This window comes from Triturus cristatus, chromosome 4_1, assembly GCF_964204655.1.
Source record: "Triturus cristatus chromosome 4_1, aTriCri1.1, whole genome shotgun sequence".
Taxonomy (NCBI): Eukaryota; Metazoa; Chordata; class Amphibia; order Caudata; family Salamandridae; genus Triturus; species Triturus cristatus.
The window spans coordinates 1,335,493,949-1,335,520,283 of record NC_140585.1 but is presented as its reverse complement, the minus strand read 5'-3'; the positions used below and the strand labels follow the sequence as shown (position 1 = coordinate 1,335,520,283).

Here is a 26,335-nt window from a genome sequence, read left to right as displayed (position 1 = left end):
GGATAAGAGTATAAGTATCCCTACTAATCACATATTGCCAAGATCAGTGCCTCTCTTTGTATTATCCAATAGTCTTTCAAGGTCAGCTAGCTTCATATATTCCATAGTTTTGCAATAGACTGTGATGAGCATGAGCAGCCAAACTTTATGTCCCAATTGCAGAGTCTGGGGCATAAAGATAGAACCTTTTTCTTTCTTACATTGGTCTCAAAGGAATAGTTGGCTGCAATGTGTATCATGTGGTCTTCAAATGTGTATAGCCTCTGTTTTTTGGATGTTTGGACCACTTGTTTGGCCTGACTATGCTGCAGGATGTATGCAATGATCGGTCTAGCATGCACAGATTTAGTGGTCCCTCAAGGTCTGATACTGTGTGTTACAAGATGGGTGCTGCCCATTTAATATGCTCAATTTTTTGCTTTTTGGATCACCTGGTTTTGGACTTTTTACTGTGGGTGAGTCTGGTGCTGCTGTTGACATTGGGGGGCTGCCCAAACTGCCTAGGGTGCCACTGCCACTGACTATGTGGGGGAGCCGCGTCCATTGCACATTGGGGCATTGGGGGGCTGCCTAAACTGCTCTAAGTTTTTGCCCGCACTTTACTCACCCTGGTGGGATTTCCTGTCCCAGGGTGCAACTGCTGCTGATGGCTTGGGGGAGGCATGTCCATCACACATAAAGCGCTGCCTCTCCCCTGTGGTGCAGGACATGCACGGGTCGCACCCGAGCAAAGCCCAAGCCAAGGGTGGGCCCGTCCGTGCCCGTCAGCGACAGGAAAAGGCAAGGAAGGGCCACCACCCCCCCCCCCCCCTTGGCTCTTCTTAATCGTATGGTTTGCGACTTCCTTGCTCACAAGTAGGTGGACATTTAGAAATTGGAACTCACTTAAGATCATTGGTATAATCTACTATTGACTATCATATGTGTGAGGGAAGTCAGGACTTTGTCTTAAAACCCCCCTTTTCATCTGTTTCTTGATAGACATAATTAGCTTTCCAATTGTTTGCCTGAACCGTTGATCTAATTTCCCACACTGAGCTAGTAGCTACTATAGTTTTATGGTGATGCATCTGTTTAGGCCTTACATGGGAAGAATAACTTGAGAAAAGCTGATCCAGCATCAAGTGTAATAATAATAGGAGCAGAGAACACACTATAGCACTCCCCGAAAATGGGAAAAAGAAAGGCTACATAAACTGTAGCGGGCAAGGGAAAAATAACTAAGACAGTTAAATCAGAGAAAACAGCAGCAATATTGTCTAATGGGAAGAAATTGACTAATGAAGGCATAAAAAAGATAACTGCCTATTGCAATAAACAGGGTAAGACCAACTGCCCAAACCCCCGTACAAAATATCATTGTTCACCATGTCTCCGGAGAGATAGGGCAGCAGATTTCAGCGTCTTCAATGCCCTCTGCAAACTATGAGGTGGACTACTCTCTCCAAACTAGTGCTCTTAAGTCTGGCACATTAGTCCCTACAAAAGATGGGAATACCAATGGTGAGACAATAACAGTAAATTGCTCAAATAGATATGCACCTTTAACCGCATTAGAAGATCAAGGAAGTCTAGGATTAGTTAAGCTGGGCCAATAATGCAAGCCTAAAACAAGTAGTAGTAAGGATAAGGCAGTGCAAACCCGGATGAAAGAGAATACCAAACAGATCACAGAGTTGCATGAAAAATTTGAATCTCCTGAACGATGAGGTATTAGCCCTAAAAAAATAATTTGGGGCCAACTCTTACATAATAGCATCTCCAAAAGTGACAATGCAAGAAGTGATAAGGAATATCCCTCTGAGAAATTAAACACCACTCAAGGCTGCAACTCCCAGGATGGGCAGCCACAAAGACTACTTTAAACAGATCTTCTCAGACCACATTTAGTGAGTGCTGATCACCCCAGCCATCTTAACTATCCACCAGTAACACCAGAAATGACAAGCGATGTGCAGGACTTAAGTTACAAAGGCCTCTTACAACCCACATTTTAACTAATCTCAAAACTACACTAATCAAAGATAGTTGGCTGAATTATGGGATACACCAAGGGGGCCTGACCAATTACAGCCATGTATAAACAATAAGATCCTCCTTGTCCCACAGAAAACCATGTATCCCAACCAGCACAAGAAAGGAGCCTACAATGTATTTATGATAAACGTCCCCAGATTAAAACAGGGCGATAGAGAGGGCGAGGATTTTTTAAAGAATAAAGCGGTACATTGGATCAGGTACAGGCGTCGATGCTTATCTGTTATAAGATCTGACATAATTAAAGCTGAACGACTGCAGCAGGGAATTGGGAATATGGATGATATAAAACAAGCTTTTCAATCTAGATTTATTGCAGACAGCCTGATAGCCCTAGATCTACGCACACACTCTTTGGTGGAATCTAGAAACAGCTTTATGCAGAATAAAAGCATTCCCGAGAATAATGATGACCCCTTATTTGCCCCTCAGGAATCCAACAACCTGGATTTAGTAGATTGACTGGTTATGTGGGACAATACTAATGAAAGGACTGAATTTATATCAACTAACCCCGATATTGTCTGCACCACCTTAGTGACTTGCCAACTGGAAGCACACAATATCCATACATATAGTAGAATGCCACCTGGCATTATGGCCAGTGAAAATATGCAATCCGAATATGACCCGGGCTGGAATCTTGAGGCACTCCCAGAAAACATAAAGATGATTTCTTGGAATGTAGCTGGGCTTAAGCAAAAACTTTTAGATCCCGGCTGGCAGGAATATATTGGGAATTATGACCTCTGCCTATTCCAAGAAACCTGGTTAACAGAAAGTCATGAGTACTTCCTCTGCAGACATCCTAGGGCTGAAGTTGAATCTACCAAATAAGACATATGTTTTTCACATCTATGTAAGACTGAGATTGCTTTCAACAGAAACACCAGTAATACATCTGCTTAAAGGCTATTGAATCTATAGAACCAGATGGAGCCGTGGCTCCCTGGGGAGCTGTAAAACCTAGCCAGGGGAGCCGTGCACCAAGCACTTCAATGCATTTAATGTTGAAGGGTCTTCAGTTAAACTAATTAGACTTAAACGCATGATGTAGATGATTTGTAAGTGACATGCCTAAAGCTGTAAATGTAGTGCTTAATTGATGGCATGTCAAGGGAGATGACCTCCATATTTCACTGGATCCCCATGCTCCAAAACTCCCAAAGTGAGCGGAAGATGCTTGATTTATTTTCTTATACTCGTTAATAGTTTGTTTTTTTCCAAACGCATTTTACACCAACGCAAGTTATCAGGAAAGTGCAGTTGGCCTGCCTATTAAACACACTAAGTATTGTTAAGTACTGACATTTGTACTTGAATCATAGGTCCTTCCAGTACACATTTCTTTCAGTTACCACACATTTCTAGATAGGCCGTCTCTCTCCTTGAGCACAGGGAAGTAAAACACCATATATGGCATAATGCCAACATTTGGAAGCAAGAAAGAGGGATGTAAAAAAAAAATCAGAGGAATTTATTTTACTTGCATTGATTTAGAGGCAATTTTAGGGAGGAGACAGCAAAAATGTGGTTTAAAAAATCGTGAGTCTCCCACTTGAGACAGGTGTGTTGGCACGTATGACATGGGTAGAAATGGAAGTGCATGCACATATTATTCAAGCAGAGAAACACTTTGGCAATGGGGCCTACATGCATAGGGTTGCTATCTAGCACTGTAAGTGGGATAAAAAGTTTCAGAGGGTACTCTAAAATAGGCACAGGCAAAGAAGTGTAACTAGGAATATTTTTTTAGGGGTGCCGCCTTAGTAATATGAAACACCCTGCGCATATGATTATAATACCTTCATCAGCTTCATCCCAATTATTTTCAGGGAGAAAAATGCAAGTACTCTGGACGCCGGGCTTACATCAACCCACCATCCACAAAAAGTAACAGTGGGGAGCCATGGGCAATGGCCAATAGGTCAAGGGAGCCGCAGGTCAAAAACGTTTGGGAACCACTGACTTAAAGTACCAATAGGCATGTGGGAGCTATGTTGTGCAGACAAACCCCAACAAACTCCCCAGCCTGCAACCCCCTTCCACAGATTAGAATAGTTTTAAAAGGCTGTCAAAGCCCTGTGAAAAAAAGAATGAACTAATCAGCCCTCCAGCTAAACAGTAAAAACCGTGTATCTACTCCCATAGTTTAGTACAAAGGAGTGAAGAAAGATACCTTGTTTCTATCGTTTTTTGCAGTATGGCCGGCCTACTCACGGCGCCAATACCTGAAAAAACAGTAGGAATATTTAAGTCTTAAAAAGCTTGAGGGGTCATGAGATCGAATTTCAAACGATGAATGTAACGAAGCAAGCTGCAGTTATGGCAGCCAGGGCCGGACTGGGAACTGAAATCAGCCCTGGCAAAATTTGGCAGACCAGCCCCCGTCAAATTTTGCAGACCAGCCTCCGTCCAGCGCGTAGCGAGCGAGCGCAGCGAGCGAGCCCGACCGCTACTAGGGGGGTTTGGGGGGGTTCTCCCCCCAAGAAAATTTTGGAAAACAACCGACCAAAATGGTGAATTTTACAGCACATTTTTCATTACATATTCAATTGTATCAACTTTCAAACCACAGTAAATAGTAGATGATGACCTTCAAGAGCACCAGGTTACCCACCCAGTCATATGTACCCATAGACATTCTTTCAGAGAGCACCAAAAATAGGCACGAGTAGTAAATCAGAGAGAAATAAAAGTGAGACCAGCCCCCACATGGTGTGTAACGAGCAAGCGCAGTGAGCAACCACTATTAGGGGGAGTTTGGGGGGGTTGAACTTGTCCCCCCCACACAAGAAATTTGGGAGACAGAAAGGCCAAAAAAAAAAAGTATTTTTCAACACATTTTTCATTACATATTATATTGGATTGTATTAACTTTTAAATCATAGTAAATGATTACCTTAAGGAGCACCAAGATACACAGTCATAAAACATAGACATTCCTACAGAGAACACTAAAAAATGAAATGTCGAGCACAAAACATGAATATAAATATAAACAATTTATTCTTCATATAAAATAGCATAAAGACATTTAAAAACGCACTTAACTTCAAACAATTGTGCAAAGGTTCAGAGTAAAAAGTGTACAAGACAATGTGCAAACATTAAATGATTTTTATATCCTGAGTTTTGTAAATAGTGCTAAAATAAAGCATCTCTCCGTAGCCACTCCCCCTCATGGCCTCCTCCTCAGACACCCTAACTACCACCCTCCACCAGTGCCCCTCATCTCTCCGTAGCTCCCACACCCCATGACCTCCTCCTCAGATTCCCTCACTGCCAACCTTCACCAGCACCCCTCATCACTCCGTAGTTTCCCCCCACCCCATGACCCCCTCATCGGATTCCCTCACTGCCATCCTCCACTAGTGCCCCTCATTTCTCTGTAGCCCCCCCACCCCATGACCTCCTCCTCAGATTCCCTCACTTCCATCCTCCACTAGTGCCCCTCATTTCTCTGTAGCCCCCCACCCCATGACCTACTCAGATTCCCTCACCGCTCCCTCCACCAGCGCCCCTCATCTGTCTGTAGTTCCCCCCCTACCCCGTGACCTCCTCCTCGGATTCCCTCACTGCCACCCCCACCAGTGCCCCTCATCTCTCTGTAGTTCCCTTCCAGCCTGTGACCCACCTCCTCATAAGATTCCCTCACTGCCACCCTCCACTATTGCCCCTCATCGCTCTGTAGTTCCCCCTGCCCCATGACATCCTCGTTGGCTTCCCTCACTGCCACCCTCCATTAGTACCCCTCATCTCTCCTGTAGTTCCCCCACCTCATGACCTCCACCTCGGTTTCCCTCACTCCCACTCTCCACTAGTGCCCCTCAGCTCTCTGTAGTTCCCCCCCACCCCGGGACCTCCTCCTCTGACTCCCTCACTGCCACCCTCCCTCACTGTCTGCCACCCACACCCTTCATCTCTCTGTAGCTCCCCCCACCCCATGACCTCTTCCTGGTATTCCCTCACTGCCACCCTCCACTAGTGCCCCTTATCTCTCCGTTGCCCCTCTCATACCCATTCCATTCGTTGTATAGCACTACTCATATCAGTGTAAGGTGTCACAGTACTTTACATAACAGCAGCACACATTATACAGAGACAATAAATCAAAATCAGTTTACGCGAAATGTCACATAAGCTAATGAGGATTACAAGGTGTAGAAATCACTTCATCCATTCTGGTGGGCAGTATATTTTACAGGGGTTTGGTCGGGACTCGGAGAAGCACAAAGTCAGGATTTAAAGAGTACTCCAGTGGTCAGGGTTGGCTTTACTGATAAAAATGTATAACTGCCCAAACAAACTCTTATTAGTAACATTAGAATAATGAAAGAATGGAGAAGTTCTAACTACATCACAACACAAAAAAGCGAAGTTTGTATGCAGTTTTTTTATGACAGTTCATTGGTCACTGTCTTATGTTAACTTCTGAACTGCAAGTAACACAAGGATATCTGTGACAGAGGTAGTAACCCACTGAGCTATTCCCATAAAATTCAGTTTATCTGCATTTACGAACTACCAACCGACAAATGGTTGCTCTGCAGCAGGATCGTAAATCACAAGTTAACAGTTTTTATTGTTGTTGTACATCGGTGGCAGATTCACTGCGACTGCGAGGGCTAAGGAGGCTCATGTTTGGTGGGCCTGGCCCACCCTCTAGAACCGGGCCTGGTAGGTAGTGGTGCAGCCTGCTAGCATAGCCGGAGTCTTGCTCGCAGCCTCAGGCACAGGCAGGTCAGTGAGGAAGACTGCCCTCAAGGCCAGGGACGGCCTTAGCACTGGTGGTGCCCTTTGCATTAATAGCTCACTGTTCTATGTTAGGATTTTAACTTATTAACTGCAAGTAACAATAGGATCTCTCTGACAAAAGCAGTAGCCCACTGACCTATTTACATTATGTGCACTTTGTGATCTGCATGGTACATGTTCTTTGCAGCAGGCACATTAACACTCTGAGCTACCTTTCCATAAGTCAAAACTTCCACTAAACAATATGCAGATCTCTCTCTAGGAAGAACATTCAACACCAGATTCATCATGCCATTTTTATTGATGCCGAAAATTGCTGGAGGCCAGGAAGGAGGCAGCAAGCGCTTTTAAAATCTTAATATACTTGCAAACATAATGCCTCCACCCAAAGTCAGCACCCGGTGCGGTCACACCGGTTGCACTGCCCTAGAGCTGGCCCTTCAAGGGTCCTGTGACCTCAATGACAGTCACTGTTCTAGGGTGTGCTGCTTCATAGGCCTGCCCGCAAGACTGGAGGTGAACTTCAGTATGGATTGTGGTGGACAAGCCTTGAAGGTTAAACCACACTTGCCACTGCTAGGATCCGCCTGCTGGTGCTAAGACACCAGAGTTTCTAAGGTCTTGCGAAGCCTTCTAAGGTCTAGCATGGGTTGTGCTCACTCAGGAGAGTGGTCTAATGGACTGGTTATTAAGGCTGAACCTGGTTCACCAGTTCCAAATTCAGCAGCTCTGGCCATAGTGCCACATCCTCTCCCCCACTGAAAACCATACTGCCCCACTGAGAAAAACTCACACTACCTTCAATTACAACCCAATTGTTGCCGGCTATAAACACCTGGATGTGGCTCAATTTAAATGACGCACTAGACAAGAGCAATATGTGGCCTACAAAAAATAGTAACAACATCCTGGAAAAGCAAACACTCAAAGGGAATGCAAAATTAGCAAACCATGTGAAATGTAAGCAGGAACAACATGGTTAGCTTAGCGCTTTTACACTCACTATTCAGAAATCAGTGAGTGCTTTTGCCTGAAAAGTTGAGGACATGACAACAAGGCCCTGAATGGACCCATTTTAACGTCCATTGCTTATATCCTTACAAAATGTAAGCAGTAGTAGGGTAAAAAAGACCACATCCCTGGACGCAGAGCCGCAGTACACATTTCTTTTCTCCAATCCACACATTGCAGCACCTCCAGGATTGGTGCACTAGGTGCAAGCCCAGGAAAAACAAAGACAAGAAAACAAAAATAGCGCTTCACTGGCAAACTCTGTAAAAGTGACGCTAATGTGTTTGGGTGTTAATAAAATCAATCTGGCCAGCTTGCTACCACTCTGTCTTACTTTATTTAGTTATTTTATCATATTTTAACCTTTTATTCCCGAAGCTGCACCTTGGAAATAAAATAACAGAAAAATACGACATTTCCAACAAAAGTGTTTTTTTTTTTGGATCCATTTCACAGGGGAGCAAATAAAAGAAAGGAGAGGAATGAGACAGGGGACGCACATCGCACCGTGAACTAGACTGTCAATCAGCGCTGGACAGTCACCCAGTCCTGCGGCTTTTAGTGTCAGGGAGCAGCGTCGCGTGTCAGGCAGTAGGCGATAATCCTAAACCCGTGCTGGCTGCAGTGCCAGGCCTGAGGCCAGCCACCACCTCGCTCCCTGTGCCTAGTAGTAGCCCCCTTGCCCCTTACTTCCTTAGGCCCCTTTTGCTTTTGAAATTTCTGGCCCGCTCCAGCCCGGTCTTGAGTCGCGACTCCCCCGCACCAGGAACACTGCCCTGACACTACAGTGCCACCACACCATAGGACGGAACAATGCACGCAGTTGCCCATATGTCGTGTTCACCGAGCTCAGGTTTGTGTATGTAAGTTATGTAACAGAGCAAAAGGAAAATCCAGATCAGACTCTGATCTGGATTCTCCTGTTGCTCTGTTACGTAACTTACATACACAAACCTGAGCTCGGTGAACACGACAATCAGAGAATACCAGGTCGATCCCTACCCGTTGACCCCGCGCTCCTACTGCTGTGCATTATCTGATTGAAAATGCAATTAGCAAAAATGCAAAAACAACACTCACTTGGCGGCGGGCGGCACTGGGACACACTGGGACAGGCAGGGGCTAGGGGGCTATAAATAAATTAAATTATGGGGTGGCGAGAGAGGGCCTCTGGTCGACTCGTCAAGGTCTCAGTCTCTGCTGCAGCCTGCGTTCTGGAACCTGGGGATCACGCGCACTTTTTATTGCGTGAGCTCCAATGCGCATGTGTCAACTCACCACCAACAGCCGCACCCGCCCCACCCCCCTAAGGTGGGTGAACTGCGAGTCTGCGACTAAGAGCAGGCAGCGCAGACGCGGCGGTGGAGACTTCAGCGCACCGCGCTATTTATCCAGCACTGACCTACAGTCAGCACTAAATTCATTAATTGTGTTCATAAATTTTGCTTTTTTCCGCACCGAGCGAGGGAGACGCAGTCACGCAGCAGAGACAGTACAGAGCAAACAGTGAGCAACAAAACCGGCCCCCGGCCCAAAAACCGGCCCCCGGCCCAAAAACCGGCCCCCACCCCTGGCAGCCTACCGGGGGATTGCCCGGTGCCCGGCATTGCCAGTCCGGGCCTGATGGCAGCAGACAAAAAGGTTGTTTTTCAATGCGCAATACCTTTTATTTCATAGTGTCGCTTTTGAAAAATTCTTTGAAGCTGGCCGGGCTGAGTCTTAGAGTGGAGGGTTTGTCAGGGTAGTGTGCTTAAATTTGGTAAAAAAATTCCGTGTTATACATACGCGATTAGTTGAATTGAGCCACCTGATTCTGAATGCGTCGCGTAATTGGCTGAGGGCCTTAGGCGTGCCAGCAATATAACCTGCATCTACGAGTGAACTTAAAGAGATATGGCCAGTTAGGCTTGATGTCTTTTGGAGGGATAATAAAGTTTTCACAAGTCGCTGCACTCGGCACAGCCCGAAGTTGTATTTGACTCCCGTTATTTATTGGAAACGGCATCTCTAAAAGGGATGAATTGCATCTCGCGGGCATCTTTTTCAGATATGAAAAAAAGATCTTTAATCAAGGAAATACTACCTAGTCTTATATTAGATGCTCACTAATCTTTTTACATTATTCTGTAAGGAATAGATCAAATGGCATTCCCATGATTTTTCAAAGGCTGTTGTCAAACGAAAACATCGGTAGGAATGCATATCGATAAAAGCGCCATATCCAAAAGAAATCAGTACTTCTCAACAACGGCCACTCATGGACTGTATAGTTTAAAAACATAAGGGAGAGCCTCAAAAACTCAGTGATAGAGGCAACCAGTTATTGGTCGAGTAAGTAAGTAAGTTGGTAGTGTAATCGATGGTGAACTTGAAATTACAGTTTATAAATTTCAGATAGTTCATTAAGACCGTCTATGGCTTTATTAAATTTAACAATAGGTAAAGCTTCTCGTCTGCTTAATTTTTGTTCAATGTCGCCTCCGCGCACATCTTGGTCAACTTTAGAAATTATTGTCCAGGTAATATCTTGTTCTTGGTGGTTGTGATTGCGCCAATGATTCACTAATGGAGCAGTTAGTACATTTTTCTTAATATGTGATTTGTGTTGGGTAATTCTGATGTGTGCCTCCTGAGATGTTTTTCCAATATACAATTTGGGGCATGGACAAAGGATCCCATAAATCAAATTTTTTGTTTTACAGTTATTAAAGGTCTCATGTTTCCAATGTATGTTGTTGTAGGAAAAAAGTGTTCCTTCAATGGTTTTCTCGCAGCAAATACACATGCCGCATTTATGATGACCTAAGATTGGTGGTAATCCTAAATGCTCTTGTATAGTATTTTTGGGTGAAATATTTGGTAACGATGCTCTTACAATTTGGTTGGAGATACTCCTCTCCTTCCCTCATTGCAAACAAGGGAAGATTTTTCAATGATGGATCCAGATTTTCAATCAAATACCTGGTTTGTTGTGCAATTTTCTTCAAAGAGTTTGAATTAGGACAAAAAGTTGTAACATCTTCACAGTCCTGCTGCTGCCATCAGCCCCACCCCCACATGTCCGACACTCACGCTAGAACAGAGCTGGTCGTAATTATTGGTAATGACCCTTACATGTACCTGCTGCGCTCGTAGCAGGCGGGGCGATGAGCCTCCGCCCTTGGGCAGGAACCTCCACTGACAACACCTGATCCCATAGCACACTCCAGTGTGGAAGGCATCTTCCACCTTATAGGCTCTATCCATTTATTTGCCTTAAGTGAGCTCTCTCCTGCTCCATTCCCACTCTTGTTCAGGATCATGGTGCACCAACTGACATGACACCACTGTCTCCACTGTGGAGGCATCTTGGGTTCAAGAAGAAGGCACAACAATGTGGTCCACTGCCCTGAATGCAGGCCAAAACCTTCCTTGATTACTTGAGGCATAGTTAGTAGAGCCAAGGGGCTTGGCTTCGAATCTGAAGTAATGATTTGGCTGCTGTAGACTCCCCTACCCCTCAGGAGCATGCCTTTCAGTGTCCGACTTCCTCCCATCTCCAGGAAGCCATCTGCTGCCTTTCAGGTTCATTTCGATGGGAGATATCATCTCTAGTATGGCAGGCGTTTTGGACTTTGCAGAGAAGCATAGATGGTACTACAGGCCATGCTCTGCTCACCTTCAGGTACCTTTTCATAAAACAAATCTAAATGGAACTCATTTACATAATCCATGCTTAACCTAGAAACGTGACAGGCGATCACCTGTTTACGTGAAACACCCATGTGTCTGTATCTGAACAAGGAGTGGATCACCACCCAAACATGGGCATGCAAACCATATCTCGCAAACCAAATGTTATGCTTGTAATCTGACAATTTTATACACCTAAAAGCACAATATCATTAAATGAAAACACACCCACACCAATAAAAAACGCTATATCCATAATTGGCTTATGGATTGGGTTAATGGTACTATTATACATAAACTGACCTGAAAGCTTTAATTACACCTAGGACACCAAAGGTGAAGTCATGAACATTGTATTAGGCGTGTGAGTTATGATCTGCATGGCTGTTGTATGAGATCTGGATTGTAGAAAGAGAGAGCTCGGGCTCACTTAAACATCCCCACTCAACTAAATGCTCTTTTTAGCTGCTTGAGAGGTAAGCGGGAGGAAACAATCACAATTGCATCTCATTACAGTATAATTATTTTGGTTACACAATAACTACTCCACAACTAGGATTGGGATTAATGAGCTCTAAATTATAAATTCAGAAACAGATTGATATAAATCAACTTTAACAGCTTTAACATTATCTATAGAAATATTGGGCAAACAGAATGATTCCAAATAACATAACAAAAAGCATACAACCAGTTCAGTGATGATGATGCAAGTGATAAGGAAAAAGATTTGAACATTAAATTGCATCAATTAATTTTCAAAGGTAAACATGAGCACGTTATTTCTTCCTACACTGCCTTCCAAGGGACAACCCTAAACTAAGAAGCATTGAGTACAAATTAATATTAGAAATGAATATTAGATTACAGCTGTCAGAGTCTTCAGTAAAAGAAACTCCAACCAACGGTCATGATGAAGCATGAATCCACACAAAGCAGAAGCAGAGGTGTGTACCACATGAAGTCCTAAAATGTCTCTCTGACTCTCACTATGTTACAGCATAAGATATTAGTTGCGTTCTAGGTACATCACGTGCACATCTCCAGTAGCTTTCCGTGATCCAGGCTCAAATTGGTTTCTGGCTCCACCTTTCCCACATCGATAAATTGGTACTCCATTCATCCTTCGTCATTCGTCTCCTCCTCCATGGGAACTCGCCTTCTTGCTCGTTACCATGTTTCTCCTTGCCAAGATCCATCTTCTCATACCCTGCTATTTAACTAATTAAAACCCTTTTTTCCAAACTAATGAGGCTTTATCCACACATGCAGTGGAAACAAAAATGCAAGTAGACACTTTCTACATTGAAGCTCAAATACAAAATAAATGTTAAACTTAAACATGAGCTTGTACTAAAACTATGCTTGAGGTCGCAAATTCATGTCGACTTAATGATGCACAAGGTTACAAATACATGCACATTTCAAGGCACATAAAAAATGCAGTTTCCTAACGCATGAATACATTGCAAACGATTACATAAACATGCCATTTCAATATACACCAATGTTAAACTAATTTCTTGTTATATACATAAATGCCTAAACATTAGTCTGCACATACAACTCATACTATTAATTTTAATATGAAACACATAATGAACTTAGTTTTCTCTCAGAGTATTAATATATATGTATCTAACCACATAACCTATAAAGTTCATTCGTTTTACATGGAGTACCTTAAATATGCAATACTCCATCATTTTCTTAGTACCATTTGTCAAACAGAATATATTTGAGTGCTGACTCACACGGATATAATGCACTCCTACAGTATCTTAGGATGGAATCAAAATAATGCTGCTCTAGAGCTAAATGACTTACACATTTCAGTGTTATTTTGGTTTCAATTTGCAATGAATTTCAGAGGCATTCTAAACACTTGTAAATGTGTTTTATAACCATCCTACCATGAATTCATCATAACAATGAAGAATTTATGTGTTTTTGATAACATATGTCTATCAAAATTCAACCAGTGTAGGCCTCCATCCCACACCATGCACAGCTTTTAGCTATGCACAGTAGGAACTGTTCATAGGCCTTGTCATTAGCCAGACCCTGCGACCAGCTCCCAACTCAAGTGGGCACAATACTACTCCCTGCTTCCTTATGCAATAAAATCTTAATAACTGCACCTTATCACAATTGCAACACACAGTATCAAGGCTTTCAGAAATTAGCATAAAATAGTAGAAGATGGGGATAAACTTTTGTATCTGTTATCAAGATCAAGAAGTTGGTCGAAATGCGTATGGTTATTTGGTAATGGGCTTACACTAAACAAAAATACAAATCACTGGAATTACACCCCCCCCCCAGGTGCTGGTGCGATATAATATATATTTTCCAAAGTATAATATGCCGTTATGCTACCATTGGTGAGTGTGCAGAGGAGCCATGAGATCATGAGAGTAAAAGTCATCCCTGAATAATACTAATAAAGAGCACACAATATCTATCTGTGTATCTATGCGGACACTTATAGAGTACACACACATATATTCCAGAGATATATCTTGGCGCTGAGCTGCAAATACACCCAGTGGATCTGCAATGGATCCTGCATGCCATGTTGTTTCTGTACATATAAACTAACGTGTTTAAGTAAAAACAGCATAACCAATTGAGCCTGAACACTTTCACAATTTCTTTCTATATATTTATATAATTTCAGGCAATGACTTACTTGAAGAGCATCTCACTGAGATCCGAAACTTACGCAAGAAGCTGGAAGAATCCATCTGCACCAACGAACGGCTTGGAGAACAACTGGAACAACGTCTCAAGTCATCTATAAAGGAGAATGGTAACCTAAACTAAATGGTAGTATTTATGGTATCCCCCATATGTATGAAGGACTTCAGGGCACTGGATATTAAGTATTTTCTATCTGGATAGGTAATAATGATATCCCAGGGACAGGTTTACAAAACAGTCAGGTTTAAAAATGGTGGTTTGGCTGCAGATAAAAACAGTGGAAACAACTTTGGGATACCCCCAGTTTAGGTGGAGAGCGTTCACAATAAAAAGTATCACTAATTTACTAGTGCTAAACGAATGCATGCTCATATGCTTTTTTTGCTGGCTAAAAGGATTATTTTAAGTGAGTCTGGTTGGCCACCATTGAATGGCTCGACAGAGGAGGCCCTGCTTCTAAGTTCTCATTTTATTTTGAGTTGTCTGCCTCACTTGCAAGTCATTTTCACCAACGCTCTCCAGCAGACAATTTGAGAGCACTTTTGCCAAGAATGCATGCCTTGGGTGCCACAATGTCATGGTGGCCCACTTGCAATGTTTTTGGAAGTTGGGAATTGTTTCCATACATACCAAAATTTTGAAATAATAATGGGATATTTTGGAAACAATTCGGGGGACTGTATTTTCCTCATAGACTGTCATTGAAGCAGAGGCAATTTCATGCAGTAGACCTAAAAAATATAGTCGTTTTGGGTTAAAATGTCTGGAGTCTTCCTCCTGAATCAAGTCTGTTGGCATGTATGTGTTTCTGAAAACAGAAACAAATCTACCCGACAGACAGCAATTTTTTTTCCTGCAGGTCAGTGACATAGTTATTTGTTGCCTGTCTGGGTCCACCATGTTTCACAAATTGGGTGGGTCTTATGACACAGAAATTGGTGGCACTTTAGCAACCATTCATAGGCATTATGCCAGAAAGCCAGTTGAGGTTCTGTGGTGGGACAGTAAAAATCCAATCTTCCAAACCCTAAACCAACACCTAAATCTTTGGCTGAAGTACTTGGGAAATACTATTTAATTTGTAGACAACTGATTGTTGAGGTCCAAAGTCAAGTTACGCGATGATCATATGATCACATGGTTCAAGGTCTTTGAAAAATTAAATTGCAGTTTACTTATAATAAACGAACTATAAGTTTCTAACTTTTCATCGGCCAATGCTTGTTTCATGATTGGGAGGGTTATTGCACAATGTCACTTCTTCAGCATCTTTACATCATTTACAATAAAAATAGGTGTTACATGTATACAGACAAAAAGTGAACCCACGACAATACCGTAATGAAAAGTGTGTAGAAAAAGAGTAAAGGAATGAAAGAAAAATAGAAAAAATGTGACTCAATTGCTTGCAAGTCTGGCATCAGAACATAGAAATCAAATACACAATTCAATTTAATGTGTGTAACAGGACGGCTGTTTAAGTTGGAGTTCCGTGCAAGATGGCGGCAGAGTAAATTGTGTCATTGTTTGCTCTCCCCTGGCCCCCACACTGCTCAAATGGGGCATACAATGTGCTGATCCTTCCACAAGAAGCCCCATGCAAGGAATTGGAGCACGGAGAAACAGGCTGATTATGCTTGGCATTGGGGTGGAACAGCAAGGCTGATTTGCCAGGCAGCCACATGTGTGTTTCCAATGGAAGCTTATGGGGTGGGTGAAAAAGACCCACAGCACAAGCTTCTATTGAAAAATGTATGTTTTTGTGAGCATCCCTGCACCGTGTGGAAAGCACTATGCGGTGCCTGCCACTCGATATAGGGCTGTTTAGGGGGCACCATAGGTGCCCCCCAGGCCCGATTCCAGAAGGCCAGGAGGGGAGTTGGCCCTGCTAGGGGCCCCCAAAGTCACATTGGGACAGCCGTTCCATGTCGTAAAGACCGACATGGAATTGCTGTCGGAAACCAACATCATAATCAAGACGGTGGAACCGCTGTCATTAAGGGATTATGCTGTATTTCTGACACACACCCATCGGAACCCCGTCAGAATCACCCCGCTGGTTTAACTCTGACCGCCATCATCCTAATACGGCGGTCAGCCTGTAAACCTAACATGTCGGCGGAAAGCCTACCATGTTACCTTCTGGAGACTCATACACCAGAGAACATTCAGGCTGGGAAATGCAGAAGTCGATGACCCAAGGGGCTACTACATCCAGAGCACCATCATCAAGATCATGACATTAAATATTAGGGTTCTTAACTCACCACTTAAAATGTTCATAGTTAACCTCTACCTCAACCGTCAGCAGGCTGATATCATATTCCTATAAGAAATGCACCTCTTGAAACAGGATCAGTTTTGCATGAAACACAAAAATTATCCTGCACAGTATTGGACGTCCGGGACTACCAAGACATCAGAAGTGGAGATACTAATTAGGAGGGATCTTCCTGTTTAAGTATACCACACCCAAGGCAACAAAGATGGTAGGAGCTTACTCCTACAAGTCACCATAGGCAAATTCTCACTCACGCTAATTAACATCTATGTGCCTAATTCGAAACAGGAAGCATTCCTCCCTCACATCTTATTGTCACTGGTGGGACCTGCAAAGGGGGAAATAATCATGGGGGGATTTTAACCTGATCTGTAACCCAGAGTGAAATAGATCACCCCACAACACTCAAGCAGCTAAAGCGGTTTCCAACAAACTGAAATCACGGTACGCTGAGTTGTGCCTGTTGGACTGTTGGAGCAATACCAATCCCAATACCAGGGACTATACATTCTACTCATGCGTTCACAAATCTTACACTCAAATAGACACATTCTTTGTCTCTCAAGATCTCATGGGCAAGATATTAGACACTCAAATCCGGGGTGACACTATCTCGGATCATGGCCAAGTGTTCTTATCATTGGCAAACTTTAGGTCCGAAAGGAGACGCACATGCTGGAGGGTCCCCCTGATATAACATGGGATAGCGCACCTGAGTAGGAACTAGCTCAAACTATGTGTAATGATTTCACAGAAAATGACCCCAAGGATATGTCGCATAACACCCACTGGGATGCATTCTCGGCAACATTCAGGAGGGCAGTCTTTAAACGGACAGCCTCTAAATGGAGGACGGTGAGACATAAGGAGAATCAGCTCCTACAGGAGCTGTAGCAGGTGGAGGATCACACAAATGCTGTCCCAGTAGGCAATTGGAAATTGAATGGAACAAGCTGCAGGGACAGCTTAGAATCATATGGAATGTAAAAGCTGAGATGAGTCTCTTACGTGTTAAATAACCCTTCTTTGAAAAGGGGGACAAGGCTGACAAAATATTGGCTGGTAAATTGAAAGTGCAAAAAATGAGAGAATATATCCCCATGTTGCATGCACCTGATGATAGAGTACTTATTAGGAGGGAAAGTGGGACGCTTCATTGCAAATTTATAGGACTCCATATTTTTTGGCCAATGAAAGTCTGGAGGACATAGCCTCTTAACTAAATGATCTGATGCTCCCTACTGTCCCCGTGGATTGGAAAATTGTGCTGGAGGAACATATCTCACATAAGGAAGTTTTGACCATGATTAAATAATTGAAACCCAAGGCGCCAGTCACAGATGGCCTTAATGAGGATTTTTACAGAGATTTGCAGAGTTGCTCGTGCAACCCCTATCAGCACTATACAACACCTTTTGGAACACAGGGAGAGTGACCCCCTCCATGAGGGAAGTGACAGTGGTGGTGATTCCTAAACAGGGAAACCCAAGGAGAGTTGCAAATCATACCGTCCCCTAGCTTTATTGAACACTGATGTCAAAATATTTACCCAAATATTAGCAGACCGCCTTAACAAGGTTATTCCAGATCAGGAGGGTTTCACGAGGGACATGGCATCCCTAGACACAGAGAAAGCGTTCGACAGGGTGAGCAGGGATTTCCTAAAAGTCATTCTAGATAGACTTGACATAGGACGCAAATTCAAACGGTGGGTACTGGTGAACTATTGTGAACCAGAGGCTAACATTCTTGTGAATGGAGTACCCACTGATACTCCAAAGATGCACGCGACAGGGATGCCCTCTCTCGCCCCGCCTGTTTGTGCTAGCAATCAAGCCCCTAGCAATAAGAATAATCCCTTCTCTGGATATCAAGGGAGTGTCCTTAGGGGGTGAGGAATATAAACGTTGTTTATTTGTAGATTGCATCTTACTGACATTGACGGATCCAGAGACATCCCTATTGTCATTTCTGAAATGTTTGAGGGTCTGAAAAAGTATCCAGCTTTAAGTTAAATACAAACAAATCTCAGATACTGAACGTCTCCCTTCCGAAAGATTGGGCCCAATCTCTAAAGGAGAACTGTCCTTTCAAATGGGCCAATCGATCCATAAAATATCTGGAAATTTACATCACCAAATCGGTCGACACTTGGACCAGAGCTAACTGGCATAGACTGAAGGCACAAAGTGTAGCCAATCTGAATAAATGGAAAGGCCACTTTATATCATGTTTAGGGAGAATAAATGTAATAAAAATGAATATACTCCTGGGGTTACTGTACCTCTTTCAAACTCTTCCAAAACCCGGCTTAGTAAAAAGTATTAATGGCTCCCCTAGAGAAGGATAGCCTAGCACTTCCGAACATACTCAGATACTATCAGGCAGCACACCTTTGGATATCAGTTGAATGGTCTGTGCACAAAACTGAAAAATGCTGTTTTTTTATGGACAGGCCAGTAGAGCGCAGGGATGTCTGGGATATCCCTTGGCTACTAAGGCTACACATGCCCAAATTACCATACCTCTAAGATGTCACTATAATGAGCCTGGATATATGGGATAATATATTCTCCTGACTGGGCCTCTCCACCACAGTTGCACCATGCACGCCCAAATATGCAAACTTGAATTTCCCCCCAGAACTAGACACTGAGGGTTTTAAGGCCTGGATACAAGGGGGATGCCTTATGATGCGAGACATGTTTTCCAGGGGGGTAAGCAAGTCTTTTATTGGCTGTAAAAGAGAGTTTAAGGTGAACGAAGTGGAAAAACTACAATACGCTCAAATGTGGCATTGGGTTATGCACCAAGGGATCAAAGAGGCAGCAACTCGCCCCCTTACTTAATTTGAGAAGTTTCTGGGCACCTACACCACAACTAAGGGTTTAATAGGGACACTATATAGGATTCTCACAGAGGAGACTGACAGACTGAAATACTCATACAAACAGCATGGGAAACCATGTAACTTCACACATCTGCGGACAAACTGTGGACTGCTCACAAGCATAATCTCCACAAACAGTTTGTGAGCCTGAAATATAGAGTGGAAGAATATAAACTGCTAATGCGGTGGTACTTGACACCTTGTAAACTCAAAACAATGTACCCCAATATGTCAGACCGGTGCTGGAGATGTGGGATAGATAGAAGTAAATACCTTCACACCTGTTAGATGTGCCCAGGGATACAGGGGTTTCAGCATTCAAACCTCAACTATATAGACTCTATCCTACAGACTACACTACAGAGAGAACCTACCCTGATTGTATTGACTGTTTTGGGGCGCAGTGGGAGAGAAAGTGAAGCCAAAGGCAGGGTGCTAGCAGCAGCCAAGAGGCTGATTATGCTTCATTGGAAGAAGAAAATGCTGTCACCGTTGGAGTGATGGGTGCACAATCTGTTACACACTATTGTACTGGAGAAACTGACAGACAATGTAAGAGAGGATAATAAAAATTTCAAGAAAAGCTGGCCCCTCTCCAGACATACCTTACCTCCATGCTGATCTCCAGATCGATGCCTGATTCCGCCCATCCACTAGGGATGAGATCAGATCAAGCTGTAGTAGAATAAAGTACCTGTGAAAGGACATTTATGGAGGCGAGTACTGTACCCCTGGAGGACCTTTGGGGGTTGCATCTGGTGAAGCTCGAGTGGTGTGTGAAGGAAGTAGGGGGGAAGAGGGAAGTATATTGGTATTTTCAGTCTACATGACAAACCAAACTCCTCCTCGGTGGTAAGTGCCTAAGATGTAGGAAGATATGCAACCGCAGAGGGAGGGGGGGTTAGTGAGGAGGGATACTCTAGACTATGTTATATCGTTTTATCGTGAAACTTCAATGAAATATTATATACAAAAATCAGTCGGGTTTAGTCTTAAAGAACAATCAATTATAAATCAAATAACCTGACATCAGGGTTGGGATGTGGTGAAACTCATCTATTATAACAGTGCCTTTATTTAAACATATAAATTGGATAGACAAGCCAAGTGATCATCTCTTGGGGGTTGGACAGCCATAGCCTCCGCCAGCAGGCACTGTATCAAGGCCAGCAGCCCTGCCTCTCGTGTCTTGACACTAGATGCAGAACATCAAGGCAGGCCTCTTTATTGATCACTTGTCTTCAGCAGTCAGGGCCTCTAGGCCAGTGGGGGTCCTCTGCTAAGGTGGCGTTGTGGGTGCTGTATGACTCGCATGTATGACTCGCAACACTTCAAGCGTAGTAAAAGAACAGATTCATCAGGTTATGTTGTGTGACTCCAGATAGCAAACAGCCACTTGAGATTGATGATGCTTTACATAGTGTGCCACATAAACCATGAAAGAGTGGTGAGAGACCCCTCCTAGCTCAGTTCGGTGCTTGCACTTGTTAGCGAGTCTGTTCTTCTGGATGCCCCACACTCTGCGAACAAAGCTTGGTGTTTCCTCCTAGGCAGTCTCTCATCCTTCAGGACCAGGCACACTCCTTCCCTATCTGAGAAACCAGGTAGGCGTCTAGGTGGTAGGCATACTAACAACTCTCTAGCGAGTTGCACAGACTTTAGCCAATGTCCCCTCACCTCTGGGAAATTGGCTGTTCGACAGATTCCAACCCCGGATCATAGAAGTTAATTGAGTAGCCTGCCGAGCGCTCCTTTCCTTGGTCAAGAATACCTTGGAAATAAAACATAATGGAATGATTTGGATCCCACCTTACTGATTTTCAAGACAAGAGATGTTGATTCACTGTCCAAAGTCCAGTAAGAGGTTTGGGGAGGTTCTTTTCAAATTTAATTTTCTGGCTGAAGTGCATACACAGGTTTTGCGAAAGGTGATGTCTCTCACAGCAGTTAGTGAGCATACTGGCTGGAAGCAGGAGTATTCAGAAGTGGTTCTCAGAGAGCGATAGAAGGAGTATTCTCTGTCTATAACTTTCCCTCCATCTAACAACAGAATCTGCTGAGTCACTCTCTTTCTCCTATATTAACCAAATGCCAGTGCTCAGGAAGTACTAATCGGCAATCCTCTACTAAAAGGACCACAAAGAAAATCTAACACACATCCTCTCACACTTTTGTGTCTGTGGCTCCTCCCTCCAGCTTCAGGAATGCAGGCGATAAAAGTCAACTGTTTGGAGAAGCTCCACTCTAACTACCATCTTGTGCCATTTAAAACCAGGGACAATGCAAATGGATGCAGCTGGTCTCAGCATTTGTACCCTCACAACAACAGGAAGTCCTTCTACCAGCTGCACTTTGCACATGGGCATTCAATATGCACATAGGATGTTAGAACAAGGGTCTAGATTCCACTTATAACTGAAAATGTAAACAGGTGGGACCTTTTGACATCACAATTCATCTGAACCAGAGAACCAGAGAAGAAGGTATGTTTATTAGTATAATCCAAAACAAGATATGTTGTGGCCACCTCTGGAAATGGACACATGTCCCAATTTGAGCTAAAGTGTGAGCTTGGTGCGTCGCTCTAGGTTATAGACAGGAATGAACATCAAAAATTATCACAGAGAGGCCTTGTTGTCAACACACCACCAGATTAGATTGGAAGGTGGGCCCCAAAAAAGTCAAGATTCCAGTTTCTCATGCTGTCAGATACATGCCTGATTACCACCCAGGGGACAATACCGCCCCAATAGCGGGCATCACTAAGAGTCTGTCAAAAAAAAGAAAATTCTTAGGACAAATCTAAACTGACACAAGCAGTGCAACACCCTTTATGCTAAAATACACCCTCTAGGAATATTGGCTCAATCAAGATTTCTGGGAACTCTGGAAAAATCATTAAGAAAGTTTCTAAACCGAAGTGGCATATGTAGTCAAAAATAAATATGTAATGTAGGTGCAGCTAAAAGACCTGCTAACTCAGTCAGAGTCTCTTTGGAGGCAGAAATCTCAAAGAGAATCTAAAGTGACAGGGTTCATTTACAGGGGCCAAAAGCTTTGTGTCTAGCGCTCATTAGAGTCTACAAAAATGCAAATCCAACTATGCTAATCAGTACTGCAACCTATATTGATGATCTTCTCATTGTGAACAGGACCTCATCTTCTTTTTTCCTCATGGCCACATGCAACTGACATAGTTCACCCTCCCTCTTTTCACAGTGCAATACGTTTCCTCCACAGCCCTCTCAAGAGGTTTGTCATGCACAAGAATATAGAAAGTATTATCAAACCGTTTGTTTTGTGTATGAAATAGACTTGACATGATGTTATAAAATTGTTATATGAATAATTGTCATCTCAATGGCTAACAATCACCCAAACCATCAGTTCTGGGGGAGAAATCTTCGTTGTATACAAATGTCATAAAAATTGTTAGTTGGCTGCATTTTTTGAGGTGCGATGCCATCCATGTAGTTCATTGATTTGTATATCATGATTCAGCTAAATATTAACAGACATGTCATGATGAAGATTGAGGGGCGTGCAGTTGAGATTTTTGTAATAGTGATTAATGTTCATTCTGATAGATTCAAAGTGGTTTATTGTACTTTGGTAATGCAATGGTTGACTGTCCAATTTCAGAGATCAATACTTACAGAGACATTTATAGCATTCAAATGCTTTCCGATATGGGTGACGTGCCCATTAAGATGAGTATTTCTTGAGAACTCTTTGTCATCTGCATGCCACACTAGTTGACTTCACTTGAGGCTTGTTGCTCAGACATGAATTTAACTTAAAAGATGAAAAGAGGCGTTCAGCAAAACAGAAACAAGTTGGTTTAATTAAACATTGAGGCCAGGAGAGTATTGACAGAATAGCATCTGAAGAAAGTCTCTTGATGTACAGAAGTTTTGGCCCACCATTTATACTGTTCATGAGGTACAATGAATCGATCCGGCATTCTTAGCCGTCATAAATAACAAGTACAACCATCTGATAAGTGGGAAAGAGGTGGCTCTCGACCTCGGGGAGAGCTAATGTGGGCCAGTGCGTTTGTGTGCAGATGTCCGCGTGGGGAGTGAGTGATCATTAGGTGTGGTGTGTATGCTGTGTCCTAATTGGCTGAGTGTTCCTAACTGCATGTGGGATCTATCTTTGCAGTATTTTAGGAATCTGCTCCTTTGGCCAAAAGTGTTTTATTGGGGCCAATTTCCTCAGACCTGTTTGTAGTGCAGCTGCCGATCAGTGGGATCGATCAGGGTTTTCCCTAAATGCGCATATGTCCTTGGGCTACGTGTAATCCCACCTATGACCTGTCAAGTAGTAGGCCCGAATTTGGGTCGCTGGACCTGTCTGACCACATATTTCAGGGTTGATGGGGAGGTCACCTTGGGTGAATCAGACAGATATAATATGAGTTCATTAAATTGTGTACATTTAACATGGCTGTCATTGATATTTTTACTGGCATCCTCAGCATTGTGCATACAGGTGTCATAGCCTACATCGATATTGTCTTTACTGATATTGACATTGTTATGCGTGCATAGATTATGGCATGTATTGACATTGTTTCTACTGGTATCGACACTGCTATGTGAGCACATTTTATGATGTACATCAACATTGCATTTAATGGTATTACTGTGGTCGGGCCTGCAAATATCATGGTGTGCAATGACATTGTGTTCATGAATATTAACAGGCTCTATAAAAAAAAAAAAGACCCTGTGTACATTCCTCTTCATCTGGGGTCATAGTAGGATAAGATTCAGCGCTCTCATTTCATTCTTTTTATCAGCTCATCCGGCCCAGTTGTAAGTGGATCATAGTTTTTCCAATCTTCCTGTGTAAGAATCTTCAATTTGATTCTTTGAGTTTAAGGTAGTTTATCCTCATCTAGTGTTCAGGTGTTCCAAGTCACTCACTAATGGCCATATTTAACATTATTTGACACAGCACAATGCAGCAAGACAACATGCTGCACTATGCTGTGTTAAATGGAGAGGGCACAAATACGCCCGATTTACTAACAAATGGTGCATTCCTGCTCTCACACTGCCCGGGCACAGTATGTGCTGCCGAACACCAACGCAGGCATCCTTCTGCAGTGGTGCAAGGGTGCCTGTGTTACACCCAGGATTGGTTTTATGCAGAAAGGGACAACTTCCCCACAGTTACAATCCTTAGAAGTATTTCCTCTTTTTTGAGTGTGCAGAATCCAGCACATTTAGAAAGAGGAAAAAGCAGGGAGAAATAAAGATATTTCTCCTCCTTGTGCCTCTATTGGGAAGGTGTACAATTTTTGCATATTCCCAGGTTTACTTGCCTTGCTAAATCTTATAATGTCCCCAAATACATGTGTGGATGCGTAGTAACACCCACTTTCCACCAATGTAACACCTTCCTGGCGCAGAGTAACCCACGGCAATGACCTGCGCTGCCTTGCGTTACTCCAGATATACCAAGCCTTGTAGGGCCATGCAAGATGGGCTTGAGTTTCTTGGTAAATCTAATTTAAGGATTGCATGTAGCACCATGCATGAAGCAAAGGCAACACAAACCAATGATAAATCTGGGCCTTAGTCTTTAGCTATCCATTACATTCGATTATTCTAGTTTAAGCATTATCAGCGTAGTTATAGCTTGTCAGCTGAAATGATTTGATAAGCTCAGAGAGTGGGCTAATGCATACATTAAAGAGAAGAGGATAAATAATTGATCATTGATATACTCTTGCCTTGATGTTTTAAGCTGTAGAAATGAATGGTGGTATTGAGATCATGCTAGACCTCTCCTTAAGGGAGGAGGAGATTGTCTAAATTTGTTCCTTCAAAGCCATGTTATTTAGTTTATTTAGCAGTGACTCATGATGCACTGTATTGAATGCTGCAGGTAGGTCAAGCAGAAGTAGAGCTGCTACCCATTTTATTTAAATCTATTATGGGTTTCAGATAATCCCAGATGGAGATCAGTTTCCCTGCCTGGGTAATGTCATGTTCTCTTTGCCATAGTTTGAGATCTAGGTGAAAGCTTCTTTTTCTACCAGCTTTATGAGGAACAACCCATTTGGGATTGGTCTGAATTTGTTTGGGGGGGCGGGGGTCTATTGGATCCAGGCTATTTTTTAATGAGTGGTCTTATGTAAGCTACCTTCAGTTCTTCTGGAATGCCTCCATCATTAATAAGGTGTTAATTATGCTCATAGCAGGCATTGCAATCATTGCTGATAGAAAAATGTTATTGAAGGTTTGTGGTGGGCATGGGTGTAAGGGTGAGTCACTAGCCCATTGAAGTTCACCAAGTCATATGTGTATTTTGCCTACTGGAGTTTATGATCTGTGCCTTTGGCACTGTACAGCAGATGGTTGTGTTTTTATGTTCTTTGTTTCACCATTCATTGAAAGTGTCCTTCATTTCATTATTGGATACTCAAAGTTTTGAGAGAAATTGTCCTGTTGAATGCTTTGTTAATCCACTCATACGATTCAGTTGACAAGGTAATCTGATCTGGGGGGTGCGGTTTGGGAAACAAAGATGACAGACAAGTGAGCCTGCATCTCCGCACCCGCCCAACTGTTATCCTGTGCCATACGGGCCCAGTTTGATTGCCTCAATACACAGAACGTACTCCTGGCTGGGGAGAGTGTCGAGCTGCAGGAGAAAGTGTTTGGGACTTCGTGTGAGGTCTGATTACCAGGGCTAGCAGTTCTGAGACATAGGTTCATGATTCCAAAATGGCAGCTCTGGGCAGCTGACTCTATGGACTCCAAAATCACTGGAGGCCTGAGAAGTGGCCGTGCATCTGATGCGCAGATTGTGAGGCACCGAGGAGGAAGATGGAGCGGCGGGACTCATGAGGTGATGTGGGCGCTGGGGAGATGGCCGATCCAACTCAGTAACAAAAGAGCATCAAGACAGCGGATACGGCCCAGGAGGCAGCGGTCTGCCAGAGCAGACTGCTGGAGAGCAGGCCTGCC

General features: G+C 43.3%; 1 protein-coding gene across 11 annotated transcripts in view; it reads left to right on the top strand.

The window, feature by feature from the left end:
* PDE4DIP (phosphodiesterase 4D interacting protein) overlaps positions 1–26,335 on the top strand; it is a 1,321,554-nt gene that overhangs the window by 1,107,727 nt on the left and 187,492 nt on the right. For all 11 annotated transcript variants that reach the window (XM_085654823.1, XM_085654822.1, XM_085654821.1 and 8 more), the window contains one exon: positions 14,159–14,290. In XM_085654823.1, coding sequence (XP_085510949.1) covers positions 14,159–14,290 — 132 coding nt within the window. The remainder of the gene's footprint in view (positions 1–14,158; positions 14,291–26,335) is intronic.